This window comes from Lepidochelys kempii, chromosome 1, assembly GCF_965140265.1.
Source record: "Lepidochelys kempii isolate rLepKem1 chromosome 1, rLepKem1.hap2, whole genome shotgun sequence".
NCBI lineage: Eukaryota > Metazoa > Chordata > Testudines > Cheloniidae > Lepidochelys > Lepidochelys kempii.
Window position 1 is genome coordinate 283,629,651 of NC_133256.1, and position 22,850 is coordinate 283,652,500.

At 38.9% G+C, this 22,850-nt stretch overlaps 1 protein-coding gene across 2 annotated transcripts in view; it reads right to left on the reverse strand.

Annotated features, from left to right (window-relative positions):
* The window catches only part of TRHDE (thyrotropin releasing hormone degrading enzyme), a 338,154-nt gene that overhangs the window by 138,918 nt on the left and 176,386 nt on the right, over positions 1–22,850 (reverse strand). For both annotated transcript variants that reach the window (XM_073327757.1, XM_073327756.1), the window contains one exon: positions 14,357–14,494. In XM_073327757.1, the coding sequence (XP_073183858.1) occupies positions 14,357–14,494 (138 nt within the window). The remainder of the gene's footprint in view (positions 1–14,356; positions 14,495–22,850) is intronic.

A 22,850-nucleotide genomic window follows, 5' to 3' on the forward strand; every position in this document is an offset into this window, starting at 1 on the left:
GTTCGCTATTGAACAATTCTTCTCTGGAATGGATGCTGACATGCCAAAGATAGAATAACTCTGAAAAAATGACCAGAAGATGAACTTTCATGAATACTATCTGACGATATATTTGGAAAAAGCACATTCAAACTTCAGATTTAGGTATCATGCCCACACAGGATACCTTCTCCAGATGTTACTCTCCTCCTGCCAATATCCTGCTAAAAAGACACTCTGCCTACTAAGTGCAACTGCATATTTTATCAGTAGTTTGTAAAAGCTTAACAGACAATTAAACATTGCACCATGCTGTGCACAAAGTACACTATACAAGTACAGCTAATTTTTTTGCACAAAGTATGAAAACATAAGGCCCAGTCCTGAAGTCCTCACTCAGGCCCTGATCCATTAAAGCTCTTAAGCACATGCTTAACTGTAAATAGTACTATTTATTTTAATGTGACTGTTTACATACTTAAAACTAAGCATGTGTTTAATTTCCTTGCTGGATTGGGAGCCCTCAGTTACTTGGTCAAAACTCCTCTGAAGTCAATAAGAGTTTAGGATGCTCAGGGATTGGGATTGTGACATAAATGATGACTACTGGATTAGGCCCATACCTTTTAGTAAAAGATGTAACTTCTTTTATCCCATTATCATGTTAACAATATAGGCTGACAAGCAAAATATCCTATAAAGGTTTTTAAATATTTTAAAAATATTAACCAATTTCAATTACCAGTGGATATTAATTTATAAACCAGTGTTCAATTGTTAGTTGACATGATGCTGATATTCCGTGATAGCTGTGGTTAATATTTCTTATAAAAATAGGCATTCTTTAAAAAGTATAGATTCAAAGCATATAGTGATTGTAATGAGAAAAAGTGTGCAACTAAGTTATTTTTTAAAAGTTTATCTAACATTGGTTTACACTTTTAATGTTAAAAATAAGCTATTGCACTTGTAAACCCTATAACACAGTTCAATTTATTTTTAAAGACATATGTACTCCTTCATGGTTAACTTTAAGAACTGATAGGCTGTTTATGTGATACAAACACCTTGTATGGGACACAGGTGAAATACAATATGCAAAAGAAAGTTTTAAATTCCAAATGAGATTCATTTCCTCTTATGACCATTCCTGGTAAGGATACATTTTCAAATGGCCAGATAAGGTGAGCTCTGGTGAAATGTTAGTTTTAGAGGTCAGTTCTGTTCCAGGATTTCAGGAATATGTCAGAGTGAACAGAATTCAGTGGGAAACAACCATAAATAAACATGTTCTTCAGGTGGACTTAGCAGTATCCTTTTCTTGTGAATATCAAAATGACACACAAGCTGCTTAGTCGTCCAGACAAAATGTTGCTGGGGCTCCACTTACAACAGCAGTTTTATTTAGCCTCTCCACAAAAACCTCTTATATGTTCTCATACCTCTCACAAGGACAAAAGCACAGTATATTTTTTCATTAAGGAAGTCTTCAAGGATGGGCAAACACAAGAGGTTAATAAGATTATTTACACAGATGGGCCATCATTAGAGCTCAAGAACAGTATGGAATAAAGCAGTGATTCTTAAAGGTATCGAGAATCCCTTCTAATAATAAAACTGGCTCCATGACTCCCAGTTTCCCAAGAGATATAAAGGGCAAAGAAATTCTCTGTTTAAGGGAATACCAACCTAACTAAGCTTTAGATTGTTACAATTATTTTAATTCAAAGAAGAAATGTATCCCGAGTGTTCAACATTCTACCAGCCTGCTGTCCAGAGAATCCAAGAACAAATAATCAGCATTAGCACTTGGTGCTGCTTCAGATGACTCTGGAATTTTTCCTTTTAGTTACAGGAGAACAGAAAAGGTGATATTAATATTAGGCCTTTTCCTTCTCTAATTTCTATTAATCTAAACTCAGAAATTGTCACAAGGACTGAGCTTTCAAGACTCATCAGGAAAGAGACCCATCAAGCCTTTTTCAGCCATGGATGACAAACTGAAACAACCATTGCAGTAATTTAATCAAGAAACAGATTCTCTTATTTGTTATCCCTGTCTTTCCCTGGGAAACAATCCATCAAAATTTCAGCTGCAGGCCATCTAGTAGGCTGCAGGTGATGGGTTTCACGTCCGCTTGTATACTCCAGTCTCATACAGAAGGTCAATCAAACCAAATATTTCCAAATCCCATAGCAGACAAAGGGAATCTTCTGGATCCAGCTTTTGATTTTATCACAGTAAAGCAGAGCATGGACATATTTCAGCTTGGGAAGACTTGTGGGGGAATTCAGGCTAATAAAATATGATTCCCAGTTACAGGCCAGAAAAGCACGTCCATTTATTACCCTCAAACTAGCCTGATATGGTGGCTATGATCAAATACAACTTTCTCTCTCAGCTCAAGTTGACAATTGCACACCTTACTGAATTGTGAAACAAATACTTTCTGATCCCATTTTATTACATGGTCCCCCAAACAGGAGACTATATCATGTACAAACTGAGTATCACTGCTTATCTGGTGCAAACAATATTAGCATTCTTGGCATCAGCCATCGCTCTTCTCATTACAAAATCTATGCCAATGGAAAGTAAAAGTGGGGACTGAGTGCAACCTTATACTTAATTAATAACCTTAAACCATTCTGTGTTTCTGCTGTCTATCCTGACACAGCACACAGACTCATCATACAATTAACACATCAAATTAACATCACATCAAGTTAACAATCTTTACTGGAATTCCATTACCACACAGGATCTTCCAGAGGGTTTTTCTGCGGGCATTATCAATGCTTTAATAAAATCTAGGAACTTAAAAACTACCTTGCTGCTGGTGTTTCAAGCCTTTCTCAGTAAGTCTTCTCAAGAGGAAAATCTGCTTTGAACATGACCTACTGGATCGAAATCCAGCCTATTTTCCCCTGAGTACTGAATCAATCGCAGTTTTCATCCTATTCAAAATGATAATCCAAAACACATTTCCAGGTAGGAGTGACCCCCTCTTCGGTTATCAAAAATCAGTTGGTCCCCCTTGTTAGGCATTTTGCAGATAACACCTCTTCAGCAAAGTTTAGGACAGATCTCCTTTTCCCAAACCATTCTGCACGACCTGTACATGTAATTCAGCATCACTTCCCCTCCAGCTTTTAACATTTCAGCATCTATCTTGTAGCCTGGTGCTTTACCACTCTTCAGTTGGTGTATGGCCTTACTTCCTCAAAGGCAATTACTTTATAGCTAATTTCACTCTTTCTTCACTTCTCTTAAAGCATGTTAGGCTATGTCTACACTACTGTGGTAAGTCGACCTACGCTATGCAACTCCAGCTACGTGAGTAAAGTAGCTGGAGTCGATGTACCTTTGAGTTACCACAGAGTCTACACCCCTGGGGGTCAATGGGAGAAAATCTTCCATCGACTTACGTTTCTCTTCTTGTCGGGGGTAAGTACAGGGGTTGACTGGAGAGCAATCTGCAGTCAATTTTGAGGGTCTTTACTAGACCCGCTAAATCGACCGCCGGTGGATCAAGCTCAGAGCGTTGATCCAGGCTGCAGTGTAGACCTGCTCTCAGTGTTCTGGCTGTCTGAGCACATCCTGGAAATGTTCCATCCAACGGCTCTCTGTCCTTCCTCGGTGGTTCAAATTATACCATCTTGAGCCTTCATAATGCCACAACAGTTCAAGAATTAGGATATCAGTTGTTTAGAAAAAGCTTTTCAAAATTCCCTCTCCTTGGCCTCTCTTGCTTTATTTTCCATCCATTCTCTCTTATCTTTTCTGACTGATCTTTTAACTTCCTTTTCTTTGTCTGGTTTCAGAGTAGCAGCCGTGTTAGTCTGTATTTGCAAAAAGAAAAGGAGTACTTGTGGCACCTTAGAGACTAACCAATTTATTTGAGCATAAGCTTTCGTGAGCTACAGCTCACTATAGCTCACGAAAACTTATGCTCAAATAAATTTGTTAGTCTCTAAGGTACCACAAGTACTCCTGTTCTTTTTTCTTTGTCTGTATCTTCTTGTTGCAGAATAGCTCTTTTACTGCTGTTTTGTTCTTGCTGAATTGTCTTCCTTAATTCTTTCCTCTGTTCAACAAGCCTCCATGTCTTTGGTTGGAGCCTTTCTTCTTAGATCTTCTCACCCTTATTGTAATCCTGTCTGCATCCACACTTGCTTCTCTAAAAAAATTGCCATTCTTGCTAATGAGAGAGACAAAGTGGGTGAGGTAATAGCTTTTATTGGACCAACTTCTTTTGGTGAGAGAGAAAAGCTTTCGAGCTTCCACAAAGCAGGCCTCTTCTTCACAGCATCTGACCTGAAGAAAAGCTCTGGGTAAGCTTGAAAGCTTGTCTCTCTCATCAACAGAAATTGGTGCAATAAACTTTCTAGTATCATACATACCCTCTGCCCTGTGCAATATTACCTTCCTTAGTTTTTATTTTTGTTCCCAATAAGAAGACAGTGATGACATCTGACATCAGCACTCGAATACATTCTGGCGTCCAACAGTGATCTCAAGTGCTTACTAATGGCAACATGATCAAGCTGTTTCTGGGTAAAAACATCATTTGATCTTCATGTCAGTTTATGTCTTTCTTTGTGTAGAAATACTGTACTCTCTCTGCTAAAACTTTGTGCCATTTTCCTAATTTAAATTTGTCTGGCTTTAGCTTCCAGTCATTGATTCTTGTTATGCCTTTTTCCTCAAGATTGAAGAGCCCTTTAGTATGCAATATTTTCTCCCTGTGAAGGTACTTACACACTGTAATCACCTCTCAGTCTTCTTTTTCATAAACTAAACAGATTGAGCTCTTTAAGTCTCTTTTTAAGGCATTTTCTCCACCCCTTGTATAATTTTTTGACTCTTTTCTGCAACTTCTCCAATTTTTTCTACATTCCTTTTAAAATGTGGACATCAGAACTGTATGCAGTATCTCAGTACTGGTCTCACCAATGCCATATACAGAAGTAAAATCACCTCCCTACTCCTACTCACTACTCCCCTGTTTATAGCTCCAAGGACTGCATTAGCCCTTTTTGCTAAATAATTGCCTTGGGAACTTAGATTGAGTTGCTTGTCTACTATTTTCAAAGTCACTGCTTTCCAGAATTCAGTGCCCAATTCTAGAGCTATGGCTGAATTCCTTGTTTCTTGATGTATAATTTTGCACTTGGCTGTATTAAAAAACATTTTGTTTGAATGGGCCCATCTTATCAAACAATCCAGATCACTCTGTATGAATACCCTGTCTGCATAATTAGCTACCATTCCACCAGTATTTGTGCACCTGCAAATTTTATCAGCAGTGATTTTATATTTACTTCCAGAACATTTATGAAAATATTTAACAGCATTGGTCCTGGTACCAATCTCTATGGGAAACCACTAGAAATACCCTCCTTCAACAATGATTCTCCATTGATTACTGCTTTTTGAGATCTGTCAATTAGCCAATTCTTAATCCACTTAATGTGTGCTTCATGGGTATTGTACAGTACTAATTTTTTAATCAAAATGTCATTCAGTACTGAGTCAAACACCTTAAAAAAGTCTAAACATATAACATCTACAGTTACCTTTATCAACCAAACCAGTAATCTCATCAAAGAATAAAATCAGTTTTGTCTGATAAGACGTATTTTCCATAGAACCAAGATAACTGTCATTAATTATATTTCAGGCTAAAATTTTGTCAGGGATATTTTTAGTAAAAGTCCCACAGGTCACGGGCAAAACAGAAAAATTCATGGAAGCCATGACCTGTCTGTGACTTTTACTAAAAATATCCCTGACAAAATGGGGATCTGCGGGTCCCCACTCCCCTGAAGCAGGCAGCTAAGCAGGGGCAAGGAAATGTCTGCAGCACCTGGGGGTTGTGGGGGTATCCCTGCTTCCTGCAGCTCCGGGGGTCCCCTACAGCCACCAGCAGGGGCCAGGAGCTGCGGGGGTTCCCACACAATGGCCAGGAGTTGCGGGGGAACAAGGGAGTTTGGGGGATCCCGCACCACCCAGAGTGGCCTGGAGCTGGGGGGGTTTCCCTGCCGTTCCCTTGCAGATGGGTGCTCGGGGGTTCCCCCTCCATGGCCGGGAGCCTGGGGGTTTCCCGCTGCCCCAGCGGCCGGGAGCTAGGGGATTCCCCTGCCACCGGCAGCTCCGGGGTTCCCCGCTGCCCACAGCGGCCAGGAGCAGGGTTTCCCCCACCCCACAGCTCCCTGCCCACACTGGCAGAGGAGGACCCGGAAGCTCCCAACCACCACAGGCTGAAGTCACAGAGGTCACTGGAAGTCATGGATTCCGTGACTTCCATGACCTCCGTGACTAAATCGTAGCCTTAATTATATTCCTATCCTTTATTCAGTATTAATTAAGACCTATATCAATTTTTTCACTATTTTGACCGGGACTGATATCAGACTACCAGCCTCCAGCTACCCATGTTACCTTGCTTGTCCTTTCTGAATATAGTTGAACCTCAGAATTACGGTCACCTCGGGAATGAAAGTTGTCCCGAATGCTGAACAAGACGTTACAGACTTCGGCCACAGAGGAGTTGGGACTCCAGATGCAAGGTTCGGGGGGTGTCAGGGCTCTGGAGGGGGAGGGCGTCAGAGCTTCTGACCTTATGGGCCACCAGGGTTCGTGGCGGTGATCTCAGGGCTTCTGCCCCCTGGGAGCACCAGGGCTTGGGGCTTTAGACCTGGGGGGAGTGCTAGGGATTGGGCCTTCAACCCTGTGGCTCTGCTCCAGGTTTAGGCTGGGGGGGGGGACACGCACTGGGGCTTAGCAAAGGGGACGCAATGGGGCTTGCTTTAGCTATGGGGGGAACACTGGGGCTGAAACCAGCGCTCCCCTCATAGCTAAAGCCCTGAGCCCTGGCACCCCGCGTGGGGTTGAAGCCAGGAACGGAGCTGGGGGGCTGAAGCCCTGAGCTCCAACACTCCCTCCAGTCTAAAGTCCTGAGCCCTGGTGCTCCCGAGGGTCAAAAGCCCCCAGCACACACACCCTCGCCCAGAGCCCTGAAACCCACTTGCAGATGCAGCCTCAAACCCCATGGCTGAACCGTGAGCCCACTGACATATTACATATAATACTGACATATTAATAAATACTGACATATTACAGTATTTGCTGGTTTTTTGTTTTGTTTTTTTTGTCACTGCTGCTGCCTGATTGATGATTACTGGTTTCACAGGGTGTCCAGTTCACCAGTAAGTCCGTAACTCTGCTGTTCATTTCTTTGAGGTTCTACTGTACTGGCACAGCATTAGTACTCTTCTTGTCTTCTGGAATTTCCTCTGTAATCCAAGATTTGTTAAAAATGATCATCAGAATGACAGAAATCTCCTCAACCAGAGTCTTTATGTCTCTGAGTGCAAGCTACCGAAGCCTGCTGATTTTAAAATATATATCCAAAATGGATGTTGACTAACATCCTCCTTCGGAACTAATGGACTGAAAAGTACTTCACAATCCTCATTTGATATAAGTTCAACATCCTGCCTCTTTCCAAATGCAGAATAGATATATTATTGAACACTTCTGCCTTTTCTGCATCATTAACAATTTTACAATCTCCATCTAGAAATGGGTCTACACCATTGCTAGGATTTCTTTTATTTCTAATATACTTTAAAAAACTCTCTTTCTTATTGTCCTTAGCCCTGACAGCCATTGATTTTTCTCTGATTTCTTTAGCTTCCCTTATCAATGTCTATACTTTATTATAACTTTTCATTTATACTGATTGCTATCTATTTTTCTTTTTTCCATGTATATGTTGCTTTTGTAATTTCTAATTATTGCCTTCCCTTCAACACTGAGCCAGAATGGGCTTTTAGCCAAAAATGTCTTCTCTTTGGATTGTGGAATCCTGGCCTTTTGGCTATCAAATAAACTCTTCTTAAAGAACTCCTAACTTTTATTCACATTTTTCTGTCTAAAATTTTCCTCCCATTCAATTTCACTCATAATTTTCCTCAGCTTTGGATAATTAGGTCTTTTAAAGCTCCAGGTATATATATATTACTGGTTGGGATAAGTTTGTTCCTATTTAAGAAAGCACTTAAGCATTTGCATAAGTACTTACTGAACTCAGATAGACTTAAGTATGTGCTTAAAATTAAGAAGGTGCCTCAATTAAGCAAAGCACTTGAGTATATACCTCATTTTAAGTATGTGTCCATTGGCTCCAGTCGGATAACTCACATACTTAAAGTTAGGAACATGCTTAAGTACCTTTCTGAGTTGGAAAGAAAATGCTTTGCTGTATCTGGGACTAACTGTTTGAGTGTAGATGGCATTCGTAATGCAAACTGCTTCATCTAGGTCTTTTTTTCTATGGAATGAAATTGCTCCCACTAAAAGTTATTTTCTCTGTACAATGGATTACAAATGGCTTTAGAAGAAACAGTCTGTCGTCTGAGCACTGACCTAGTGCGCTGTCTAATCACATGACACACACCATCATAAAAAAATGTATAAAGAATTTAGTGTCATTCACAACTGACATCATAGATAAATAAATCCAGAAAAACAAAAAGCTATCCACTTAGACTACTGAAAGAGACTGGATTGCAAAAGCATCTGGCCTGTATGATAAGTAATTTAAAATAGCTGGGCAGCATCTTATTCTTTTATGGACTCTTCTAGCTGAATAACCCAAATAAAGCCTGCTTTGCTTTACATCATTATTATTATCTGTTTAAATTGTTAATATATTGTTTTCACGTGTAAGTAACCATATCATAGATGCATATGGCAACCATGATGTTAAGTGAAGATTATACGTTGATTTGCAGGTTTTGGTCCAAATATGATAGCAACCACTACTTAGGTGGCTGGCATAATCAACATTTTTTTCAATGGAAGTGTTTGAATACAGAAGTTAAATGCAGAAAATGCATGGTCATTTCTTCCATTGATTATGCAGACAATACTAGGCAATGTAGCTCTTCCAGCTTTCAATTAAATATATTGCCTGGGAATTTTTCCAAAAGAGTCATACTTAATTGGTAAGGGTTCAATATGTTCAATTGCTTTACATTCTCTTATGCCAGAACGTCCACAGACATTACACTATGCTGCGGAGCATCGTCCTTTGAGCAAAAGTTTTGCTACACCTAATTCCCAATATAGTAATTTATATTTTGGGGGGGTTGCTTTTTCATTACTCTCTGTAATATTTCCTTTGCTTCCCAAATGCTCCTTTCTTTTACTACTCTGCAGTAGAAAAAAATGCACTGTGCTTTTAAAAAGTGCCACGGCAGTCAAACTTTAGAGTAAATGATATGTACAAGGGTTTAGAAAAAATAAAGTAAGTAGTAATAGAGTCAATGGCGTCAACATGGATTAACACTGGATTATTATACCCTTTCTTGGATATCCTCCTTCTTGTTTTAGCTGCATCTAGATTGTCTTGGACCTAAATAGCTTTTATAATATATATATATAATGACACTCTATGTTGTATCCAGTCTCTATCTCCACTGTTCTGTCTGCTGTCAGAATCATTACTCTTCTTGGGATATACTTACTTTTAGATTTTCTTGCTGGGCTGTTGTCTATGACTTCAGAATTCTTTACCAGTGCCTAGGCTATTTGCCCGGTCCTTAGTGTCCTTCAATACCTTCTTGTGTCCACTGCATCTGCCCTTCTTGTACTGTTACTGGCTAGCGCCACCCTTAGTTCTGGCAACTCTGTTTTGGATGCATCTGTCTCAGACTGTCCCGGTTCTGGCTGCTCCCTCTGTGCTACAGCTGTCTTGTTTTACCCTTTTATTATGGCTAGTTGTCCCTCATGCTATTCTCACTGTGCTCTCTCTCTCTCTCTCTCTGTTGCTGCAGCTCTCCGGGGCTACATTTCCTGCTGAAAGGTATTTCTGGTGCAGAAATGCCACCACTCTTTCTGCTTTCATGTAAAAATCCCTCAAATCCTCTCTAGTGTTCAGCAAAGTATATTTCCTATGGTGTTCTGTAATCACAAGTTCTGAGATTTTGGGGAGGATACCTTTTTTCCAGCAGCATGAGGGAGAGAGAGCCATTCTCTGTTGTGACACAAGAGCTTTACAAGAAGGCTGAATGGATTTTTCTGTTAATATTACTTATGAATAAGCCATTATGACTTTTTGTTCCTCTACATAGGTACTTATGGCTCTAGTGGGAGGGGACACACACATTTTAAGAATCACTAGCACAATGCTTTTGAAATATTCAAACATCATCATCAACACTTCAAGTGGAAACACTGTATTTCATAGCACTGCAGTATTTGTTTCACTCTGCTTCTGGGCTTAAGTAAATAAATGTCTTCAGAACTTAATGTTCTTCGCATGTGCAACCATAGAGGACAAAAAAGTGGAAATGAAGAATATATTCAGCTCCAAGGCATTTAAACAGCATAATTTTAATGTTTAGCTCTAAGATGCATAAAGAAAAGAGAGAAGGAAGGGCAGCCCTTAAAGTTGCAGATGTTAGCTCTTTGTCAAGACAGTGTTTGAGAGAGCTGGACGGTTTTAATTGTATCTAACTCATCTATACAATAGTAATAATAAAGACAAAGGCATTTACTGGTTGTCTTTTTGTTAAAGAAAAGTTAGATATGAGCAAGTTTTGTCATTTTGTTTCTGAGAAAAAGATTGTGAAGAGAAGAAAGGGGGAAATCCACCAGGCTAACCAGAGGCCGCAGGGAACACAAAGTGGAAATTTTAAAAACCCAAGAAATTGCTTTAAAAAATCCCCACCATACAGAAAAGATACTTTTGTGTAGCAATGAGCCAGTGAAAAGGAGAGAGGTTTTTTTCTTAAAATGTCAGTAAAGTCCTATTTTTTTCTCTTTGAGGGCCCAATCCAAATCCCACTGAAGTCAATGGAAAGAATCCCAAAGAACTTTGGGATGAGGCATTAAATTCAAAAATGGCAAGTGGCAAAATAGCCACAAAGGAAGTAACAGTCACAGTATCGCTTCCTGGTATGCATCAGAATTATCCAATGCCTCATTTTGCAAGCAGGACCAGAAGGCATTTGATTGTATTATCTCAAAGTACCTTCTAAAAGCCATGGACAAGGCACAATGGGCAAAAATAAAAGATGAGCAGCAGCAATGAGAGAGATAGTGAGTAGGGTACATTTTCCTCCAGATTTACAATCTAAGAATCCTTTTGACATATAATTTATCATAATATTTATATTGACGACAGTAGAGAGATAGATGGGAATGAAAATGCTGCCTTTTCTTCTAAGAGGCATGTTATTCTGTGTCCTCGCTAGTTAAACTGGTGAACAGTATTTGCACAGAATGCTACAAAGATATATGGGAATGAATAAGAAACACAGGGACATAAAAATTGCCACATCCAGTTTATTATCCTGCCTCCAATAGTAAAGAGATGCCTATGAGGAAAGTGCAAGAAACCCCGAAGTGGGCAGTTATGGAATAATTTTTCTGGAGGGGACGTTTCTTCCTAGCTTGCATTAATTAGGAGTTGATTATATCTGAAATATAGGGATATGTATACTTTGGTTTTGTTTTTTAGTCTTCTGCACCCAAAAGAGGGCTTCTCTGAGACCAATCCAAAGAAGCAGTTAAACTCATGTTTCGTTTTAAGTGTAATCCACCTGATGTCACTACTCACATGCTTAAAGTGCTTTGCTGGATTGGGTCAGAGTGCTCAGCAGCTTGCAGGAGCAAGCCCTGTATGAAACACTTGGGGATAACTAGGATTCTGGGACATCTGGAAAACCACCCGAGGAACTCAGCTGAGAGGGTGGCAGATCCACTGGCCTCTGCAACTGTTACAGTTAAAAAAGGAACCTTTAGAATGTGATAATCTCTATACAATATATGGAATATGTTCTAATCCCCTAAAAAAGCACTATGATCCTTTGATGCTGGATCTGCACAAAATAACTAATAATTTACTGATGTGTCTCAGTGTCCCATGTGTCATTTCAATGCAAATGAAAATTACTTAATGTTTGTAAAGTGCTTTTACGATGAAAATATAAGTGCTAAGTATTATATTAACTTAACTATTATCCTGGACAAAAATAACCACTATCAGATATTTTGGATGCAGATCTGAGATGACCCTTAGAACCTTTTGAGGTTGAGACATCATTACACAAGGTGGGAAGATCATTTAAATGAAACGAAAACTTCAGCATGCTGCAAGGTGCTAGCTCTTCTGGTCTAATTCATCAATGGTAATTTTCAAAAGCAACACAGGAACCTAAGTCACCTTTGAAAAGGATACTTAGGCTTCTGAGTCACTTCAGCACTTTTGAAAATATTACCCTGATTATTTGATTTTTGTGTATTATGTCCTATTATAGATATCTCTTTTTCATCCATTAGGTCCTACACACTCAAGATCCTCTACCCTATAAGGTTGTTGAAGGCAGAGGATCAAAATGAGGCCAGACCTTTCTGCTGAGTGGTAGTAGCTAATGGCTGAAAAAGTGTGTTTCCCCCTTGCTTAGCACAGTATGAGTGCAAGATGATATGAAAACACCCTGGAATACAGGGTACTTTGGCTGCTCAGCAGGAGGCATAGGACCATACTGGTGCTGTGCAGTCAGAGTCTGATGTCATGCATCTAGTGATGCAGAGGGAAAGGGGGCTATAGAAAATGAGAGCATCAGTGAGATGACTTCCTTGGTTGAATCTCCAGTAGAAGGTTCCTCTCCTATTGCTCAAAAGAAGAATAAGCATTTGACCACAATATGAACTGGCTGCAAAACCCACATTCTTTACAATTCATCTAAGATCATATTTTCCATGAAAATGTTCTGTCAAGCACCTATTAAATTGTAACATGTAAATGAATTACATGAACTGATAACAATGTGATTTATTCAAAACAATATAGTTTCTGTACTAATTGATCTGATGGTACACTACAAAAATATACTTCCTCTATATGGCTACTTAATATATAGAATTTGGAGACTGGCTGAAAAAGACTTTTTTATTTTATTTACAAATCCTTGGAAGTGTTTATTTCCACTTGGTACTTTATTATTTCATGGTTGTAAGTCTCTACCTTCATTTGATGTGGGATTGGAAATGGATTAGAGATGTAAGCTAAACGGATTTGTTATATATCTTCAGTAATTCATACCTAAACTAAAGAGCTTATCTGATTTTTTTTAATTAAAACTGTTTTTGTTTTATGTACCTCATCTAATATCACTGGGAAAAAAACATCATTTGTTATCAAGATATGGAAACAGGATTTGAACTTTGTCAAAGTTTTTTAAAGAGCTATAGGAGAATCAGTGACGTATAAATTGTTTACTGTTATATTAAAGATATTCAGAGAAAAAATCAGTCCTTAGCTCTTGGAGGCAACCCCCCACTAAAGTCAACAGAAACCGTGTCTATGTAACTGAGGGCAAATTTTCCCAGTAGCTTTGTGTTGTATTAAATGATTTTTTAAGAGGCAGTAAAAATCATACTATAAAACCAAAAAGGTGATAGCCCTGAAATTTTCTATTCCAATATTCAGATACAAGGGATGATCATGCCCCAGGTACAACTCAAAAGGCAGTGGCTTGGAGGGAGAGGGCTATGACAAATAGATACAGGACTACACAAGTCCACCAGCCCAAACCCCTCATATGCAGGTGGTGTGCAAATGCCACAGAGGTTACTGTACTGTACAGCTGAGGCTGTAATAGCAGCTATGGATTGGCTCCAAAGTCTAGGGAAAGGGAAGATTTCACTCCTCAGAGAGCATCCCTGGGTAAAGCCTGTTTACAGAAGCTCCCAAGGCAGATGATCTGGGTTACTGTGCCAATTCTATTTCCAATGCTCAAAGTGCCAACTGAATGCCATTTCTGGCATACAGAACCCTCTAGCTCCTTCCCAAACATAAAGACAGTCCCTGATTTCAAGACATATTTTCTCATCATTCCATGCAAGCCAGTTTCCTTCTTCTCAACGGCGACCTTTCACACTGAGATTTTTTTAACTCAAAAAATGCAGTTTTCCTGTAAGTAAAATAATGAAACCATCCCACTTTATTTCAATGGGAATTGGAGACACCTTAAGAGTTTTCTCTAGATTCCCATCAGGGCAGGCACTGAGCCTCTCTCTGCACTTTTAAAATGCCTAGCACAATTTGGACTCTGCAACAATCTAAGTAATATATATAATAATAGTTTTATATTGCAGAACTCTGAAAGTCTCACAGGTTTATTTATATAATTTGCTAACTATGAAAGTGTTGAACCTGTAATCCCAAAACTATCCCACACTATTTTTGGTTTCCTATCGAGTAATTTCTGGGGTGCGTGCCCTTTTCCAAGAATGCATAAGCTTTACAAATGTAACATGTTCTCCTGACACTACTTCTGAAATATCCACTATTCCCACCTTTTTATAGGCGATCCAGTCAAACACCCTGTCAATGTCTGTGGCTCGCTGCACCTCCTGTGAAACTGGATGTGAACTGGCCAAGCCGTCGAGCAGCATTACTTCATGTAGGACATCTGTCAGAAATCTCTGCTTTTCCTGAAATACAGTACATGCAATAATATCATGGATATTACATTTACAATTATACGGAAATGATGAAAATCAATCAGAGATTCACCAGCTCAGCAGCCTTCCTTACTAGGACCTGCTAAAGTAAGTCTGTATGGTCTGGTTGGTATTCATACTTAACCCCTACTAATTCCTGAATTAAAACCAATTGGAATCAGTTTTAATTGTGTATACTGTGGAACCCATTGATTTGTGATTTTGGTTGCGGTGAAAGTCTGACTGAAATTAAAAATAAAGACCATTAAATTATTTTAAAAGCATATAAAAGTGTAAATTCCAATTCAGACAAAAGTGATATTCTACTTACAGTGAAGTTATTGGAGTAAAAAAGAAGTTTTCAATCATAAAAATAAATGGATATTAAGATTTAACACTTGCAGAGTTCTTCTTGTCCATAGACCTCAAAATGCTTCACAAAGGTGGGTAAAAATAATTATAACCGCTTTACAGATAAGAACTTGAGGCACAGAGAGGTGAAGTGACTTGTTCAAGTTCACACAGCAAACCATACATTTAATCTATAAAGCTCCAAGTGCTCTACAGACTTCACCTAATTAATCCTCACAACATCTTTATGGAGACAAGAAGTATTATTAGCCCAGTTTTACAAGCAGGGAAACTGGCATAAAAAATTTAAATGACTTGCTTAAGGTTAGAAAGCAAGTCAATGATAGGTGACCATCCAATTAATGTCCAGTATATGAATTTGTTTTCATCTCCATCATAGATAGATATTATAAATGTATGTCAAAACCACTGCAGATTTAAACCGGCAGTAAAGTTTACTAAATGCCCATGTAGAAGTACACGTGGACTGTGAGCACTCTCTTTCATGGTTCAGCTGGGGACACTTTCTTCAACTGAGAAATTTAATGCCCTTAAAGTTATATTAGTGTTGATGCCTCTGCTCCACAACCTTTTGTCAGCAAAGGAAGCAGATCCATCTGCTCAGTTTTTCAAGCCAGGTATAAATGAGAAAGGTGATTTAAAAATTCTTGTTAATTAAAGTTTAATTTTTTTTTCTGAAATGATATATTTTAACGTTTATCTCCATTACAAAAGTTGTTGAACTGATGTTGACCTAGTGGCATAATCTTAGGGATCTCCTGGGAGTTCGGCATTTTTAAAGAGTCACTTTGATATACACGAATAAAATAACCCCATGATTACATAATGTATTCTGAGCTTAATTTCATGTGTAGAAAAGTTTTGGTACCAGTGTGTTAATTTAAATTATAAGACAGCTGAAAAGCTGTTCCAATGCTGATCCATCTGGAAATAAACCTTTATGTTAAAATTCAGCAAGGTACAAGAAATGTACCTTGAGCTGATTATATATTCAAGCAATTAAAAACATGGGATGCAAGAAAACCAATTACCCAATACATACTTAGTGTTTCAGATAGCCATATTAGGTAGAGTTTATGAAAGGAAATGTAGTATCTGGTTCACATTATCTTTCATTTCAGAATTTCTAGAGTCATAAACAGTTAGCTGCTGGTCCCTTTATAAACAGCAAAACTCAACATCATCTCAGAAGGGCGAGTAGGGATGAAATTCATTCAAACTCAGGAGAAAACAGTTAAAGTGCAGGGATAATGAAACTCTTGGTCATACCCAGCTCACTTTCAGGCAATACTGGATTCCCTGCCTGTTTGGTCAACAGCGGGTTTTTTAGTTTATGCAGATTGAACACATTTCCAAAGTTCAGTTTGGAAATCATGATGACCAAAGATTTGTTCAGGTGGGTTTTAAACACATAGAATTTGGTATGGATTCATTAAGAAGTGACAATGGGGTGTCAGTCAAATGATTAACTTATAACAACCTTGAATCAAGATAACCAGATAGCAATCTAGGAAATTTTAAGGTGATGTTATAACAAGATGGAGAAAAGGTGTAAAAAGGAAATGTTATGTTTGTTTGTTTCTTAGCTCACATCTTGATAAGCCAAAAAGATGTAGTTTTGAATCCTGTCAGTCAGAATTAAAGTAGACTAACATTGTTGAGGCATGTTAGCTGGCCGTGTTACAACCTAGACTCAAACAGGGATAATGAGCTTCAAGAGGGCTTTTCAGTCACATTAGGACTCTTGATATTCTTCTTGTGCCAAACAGAAAAACAAATACACAATATATTTTAGGGTTGGCAAGTGGGCATGCAGACTGAGGAGGCAACAGGAAACTGAAATGGAACACGTGGTATGAACTGGAATCAGCTTAATTACCATGTTACCTAAACACTATAGCCCCTATTAGATAAAGTTACATTAGTGTTGTACCCAGCTGTGAGTAACCTTGAATGCACCAAAATCATTAATACTAAATTTTGGAGAAAAAGGGACTTTCCTTTCCTCTGCAGGGTGTCAAATAAGATCGTATTGGTCTGTTTCAACATGACATCTATAGGACCATGGAAGCAACTAACAGGCACTATGGAGAACCAAGCAGAAAATCAACGTGTTATAAAGTCAGTGAGCTGTGAATGTGGTGGGTGAGGGGGCTATGGCTTAACGTGAAACAATTACAAAATATAGTTTAAGATTACTCTCTTCTGAGAACGTTCAACTGGGATAAAAAATACTGCACTCAATTTCTCATTGCCTGTGAACCCTGTACAGAAAAAGAAAGCCGAATTCTGCATACTGCCAAGAATGCAGAGTTTTCCTCACATTATCTAGTCTCTATTTGTAGCATGACTCTGTGTGAATATGCTGCAAAGGCAACTGGAGCTATGCATGGAAAGTGTTAGTTACCCTACATGAGGACAGGGCTGCATGGTAGAACAGTGGTGACAGCAGACAATGCAGAAACCTGGAAGAGGGTTAGAACTCTACAGGGTCAGTACCAGGACAGCAGAAGGTTGCTGAAATAAGTGGAGTACTACCACTGTATTCTACACCTTTCTTCAAAGCCAGACAAAAACCAAGTAAGTGATTCTTGATTCCTTCTTCTGTCACCACAAATGCACGGTCTCTGCCGATCCAAACCTGATGCTCCTCCTCACCACCTTTCCTGTCTGCTTTGAGAGGAACAGGATGCAAAGTCAAACTCTGCTTGAACGGTGGATGGCAAGAGCCTGGAAGCCCAGACACTCCCTGCTTGTGGAGAAAGAAATGGAGCACTGACTGCATTGCTTCAGCAACCTCCTACTGCATCCCTCTCTTTCTTCACCAGCTCCTGCACCAGCATCCAGTCACGTTCTGAGGAGGCAGGGGTCAGATGGAAAAAAAGATGCAGTTAAGGAGATGAATGCCAGCAGCTTTGATTTTAATTTCAGTTACATCCACTCATTTATTTTCAAGGTCTATTCAGATTCTTACATTGACATCCATCATCATATCATCTAAGTGCATGTATCTTCACAAAATAGTTCCTTTTAATTCTGTTCCTCCAAATAAACAGTTCCTCCAAATTCTACTTCTTAGAGCTTATCCTCGTCTGCTTTCCCCTGAGCTCTGTGCTCTTCTTTCCTTGATGACCATGCCCATTTTTGCAAATGCACAGTCTGCAAAATGGATTGTTGGCAGAGTTTAGACTCTGCTGCTGGGAGTGCCAACAGCCTGACTGTGAATGAAATGAATTTCGTGGATAGTATGGTCTGCACATTATCTGCCTATAAAGATACTTCTCCAGAGTATTTCTGCTCTGTGAAATTTTGCCATTCACTTGGATTTCTAATATAGACTTTGGACTGTAACTTTTGACTTTTAGTAGTCTGCTGCACGTATAAGATGCTACATCTTAAACAGTAAGAAAATGTGAAATAATATTCCTTGAACAGAAAGGGCTGCAGCAGCAGTCAAAAAGCTAACAGAATGTTGGGAATCATTAGGAATGAGATAGATAATAAGACAGAAAATATATTGCTTCTACATAAATCCCATGGTACGACTACATCTTGAATACTGTGTGCAGATCTGGTCACATCTCAAAAAGGATATATTAGAATTGGAAAAGACACAGAAAAGAGCAACAAAATGATTAGGGGTATAGAACAGCTTCCATGTGAGGAGAGATTAATAAGATTGGGACTTTCCAGCTTGGGGGGGGATATTATTGAGGTCTATAAAATCATGACTCGTGTGGCGAAAGGCAATAAGGAAGTGTTATTTACTCCTTCACGTAACACAAGAACTAGGTGTCACCCAATGAAATTAATAGGCAGTAGGTTTAAAACAAACTAAACCAAGTATTTCTTCACACAACGCACAATCAACCTGTGGCCAGAGGATGTTGCAAAGGCCAAGACTATTACATGGTTCAGAAAAGAACTAGATAAGTTCATGGAGGATAGGTCCATTAATGGCTATTAGCCAGGATGGGTGGTGATGGCGTTCCTAACCTCTGTTTACCAGAAGCTGGGAATGGGCGACAGGGGTGATCACTTGATGATTACCTGTTCTGTTAATTCCCTCTGAAGTAACTGGCATTGGCCGCTATCCGAAAACAGGATACTGGACTAAATGAACCTTTGGGCTGACCCAGTATGGCCATTCTTATGTTCTTTATGTTCCTTATGTAAAGGGGTACTCCTCTGAGAACTGAATAACAACTGAATCAAAGTCCTGTGAATACAGGATAAGGATGATGTAATGAAGGAGGGCTGTTGCTACTTATTCAATAATGCTTTATTGAGACACAATGCAATGGAATAAGTTAGTTAGCATGACAATAAAATAATACTTGAGCTTGTCACATAAAAATAATTTCCAAAAATTAATATGAAATAGAGGACAAAGAATTTTAAAAACCCACTGGAATGCATCCAACAATTGAACAAAAGAAATAATAGGAATAGTACAATAAGACCCATAACTGATAATTATTATACATATGAGATCAAAGGGCTAAGCATGAAAGACACTGCCTTTGTTCTGGAACAGGCATTCAAATGGTTTACAGATTAAGGGACTTATATGAATAATGTTTAATATGGGTGTCCAAACCTCTACATGATTTTCCTGTCTAGTCAGCAGTATCTTCTCCACCATACCCAATGTTTTCTAGCCATCAGGAGTATGGAGGGGATTTGTGTGATCTCTGGTGCCTGTCAAAAGAAGTGTTTGCAAGAGATAATACAACACGTTTCTAGGTGAAATTGGACTTTTGAGGGATATAGTCTCTCGAGTATCCCAAGGATGCATAAAATAAGTATACAATGAAGATCCACTGGGCATATTTAACACAAGAAGCAAAACTAACATCTCTCTGTTTGTCTATATACTTTTAACCAACGCCACCCACCACCACAGTGGCTGAGCAACTCCCAAGTGTTTAAAAATAAAATTAAAAATCTCTCTTCCTTCCCCAACTGTAAGGAAAATGGCTTGATTAGCATTTTTTTTAAATTGTGTGTGTGAGAGTGGTATGTGTATGCGTGTGAAAGCATTCATGTATGGAATTGGTTGAGGGAAAACTAAGTCAAGTTCTGCATTTATTAATTCTAAAAGTTTTGAGAGGTCCATGTTCGTACTCATCTCTTATTCTTCCATACTCTTGCTCCAGCTCCCGTGAGAGTTCTATCTATTTCCTGCACTCAGGAGACTTTCCCACTGGTTGATAGTTCCATTGTCCCAGAGAAATGCTGCTGCTGTTGGAGTTCACCACTGAGGAGGGAAACACTGTCTCTCGTTTAACTAAAGTCAAACTCATGGATGGCTCTTAATATCAGAACAGAGATTTTGAAATGTACTGTCCATTCAAATGAGAGCCAGTGCAGGTAGCCAATCACTGGGGTAATGTATTCACAGGTTTCTGCTGCTGAATTGGAGTATTTTCAGGATTTGTGACTTACCATCCATTGTAATTATTGCTTCTCTTCATTCTTCTACTTCTCAAGGATAGATGTGATTTAGCTATATATTAAATCAGTTTTGCTCCAGTGAATATCCAAATAATAAGGGATGAAAGGGTTGAATAAAATGGGGAGGGGGAGTTTTACAACAAAAAACACGTCCCTACATTTACTTATTTCACTTAAAATACTGGTTAAAAAGATGACCAGTTCAAGCCTCTCAAAATCTTCCACTCTGAGTCTTGTTATCTCCTTGTAGGTGACTCCACAACAACAGACACAGTAGGAAAATGGATGAACACATATTTGTTCCTGTATTACTTCCATCAGCATTTAAAACATTAGGCTTGATTTATCCTGGTGATGCTGGGTCTATGTGCTAAATTCATCCTCCAAGGCCAGTACAGGCTGCTCCTCCACAGGAGGAATTCATATCCAGTTCAGGGGACCATAGGCACATTTCAACCTTGGGAGAGCAGCTTTAAACTGTGGCTCGTGTTCCAGCAGAGCCCCTGCCAATGACTGCCAAACCTTACACTAAATCAGAACACTTTCCAGGTGTCATAGCTGTGCTGGATTTTGAACTTCCAGAAACTATGCTTTTCTGTTCTGAAAGTGGTGAGGTCTAGGGAGTCTTGAGTGAATCAAGCCCATTTTGTGGGTCTGGAACAATCCTTGCAAGATTTTGTTCCTTTAAAATCTGCTTTTATGTTGTATGCAATTTTAAAACCATAGCCATATTGATCAGAGCAGACAGCTGAAATGTCAAAACAAAACAAATAAAGCATTTGTCAACATGCATGCAACCAAATATAGAGCTATTTATGTGGCAACCAGACTTACCGTCTGGAATACGGTTTTAGGTGAAGTGGGCAGTCAGGTTCAAAGAGAAGGGATCTGATGGGACAGGAGTCTCTGCCTGAGTCTTCTTCTTCTGGAGGAGTTGCAAGATGCCAGGAAACTTAGCTCCCATCCTCACTCAGGACAGGGAGAGGAGTTGCCATGTCAAAATAATGCAATCTTCAGCAGTTTTAGCAGAGTTTCACTTTGAAATTAAAGGTTTACCCAACCCCCAAACTCAGGAGATGTGAAATCATGTGACCCAAAGCTTCTGATAGGAATGGCTATTTTATATTTTTCCTCAAAAGGAGCAGATAACAACATGGAGCAAGAAGAGAACTTGACATCCTCTAAACCTGTATTCAATCATCTGAATAAACATGTATACCCATTTATGTCTGGTCTCTAAGCTGCGCAGAATTTAACTACTTAAAGTAGTATCCTTCACACTGACTCTTCTTGCCAAAACATTTATAAACTCTATTGGAAAAGAACATTTGTTTGTGGAAATTTCTTTTCCTAGCTGTAAATTAAACTAAACTTTTGGACTGTGATGGTTAAACGGGACTAGTAATATGTAATCAGAATGGCTTGTAACTTACCTGTCCATATCCTGTGATATTCAATTATACATGAGTTTCTATATAATTTCACACAAAAAGTTTCCCTTATAGTTGAGTTAAAACAGAAAATCATACAATGCTTGACTTCAGCGAGTAGTTACTGAGGGGAAAAAAACCACACTCCATGCAGTATTAATTAAAGACTGTCTTCTTAGAGGCACTGGGAGGAGTCAACCAAAAAAAGGAGAGATAAAGGGAGGGTTTTTTTTAAAAAAAGGAGAGACCAAGTCTCTCTCATTGCTGAGCCAGCATGATATCGATGTTGGGTTACAAGGATCAAGCAGACTACAGCTCAGGTCTGAAATGCCAAAATAACAATAAAAAATTCAAAAAGACCCATGTCTTAAGTCTACGTCTTCAAAATTTTTAATTATTTATCTGGGCTTTCTTGTGCATCAAACAAAGCCTACGAACATTTTATTGAGGGAGATAAACATTTTAGCAGGCAATTTAAGACAAAGCACATTAAAGATATGAATAAATCTAATTGCAATATTCATTTTTTTAATCCTGCCAGTGAGAATGATAGGCAATTGAGATCATTTATCAAGGACTTGAGCAGTACACTTTGCGATGCTCTAAGAATTTAGTTGAATGACATTTAGTTTAATGATTTCCCATTAGTATTTATTTTTATACTCAAGTAAGGTCTCTCACCACAGTGTTTTAAAAGAAAAATATTGGCCTGCAGACTTACTACAACATTAAGCTACTGCAGGAATGGCAGAATCATCTACCGCATGAAGCGCTGTAGTATGAAGGATAGCTTCAGCTCCCTCAAAGAAAGTAAAGGGTTACCAGCCACATGAAAAATGGAGGTTTTACTCCTGATACTTCAATCAAATGTTTCTAACAAAGAGAACATCCCCAGCAAACATGACCATGGTAGTAAGCAGATGCGGGAAAGACAGGGCTGCCTTTTCCCCGTGCTCTACCTGACAAGAAGAAAGACGATTCAATGTGTGACACATTGAGGTACTATACCTTGACTCATCCAATACATTTGTCACTGTAGCCAAAGTCTTATAAAATAAAGGAGTAGGAGAAGGCCACTGGGCTCTGTG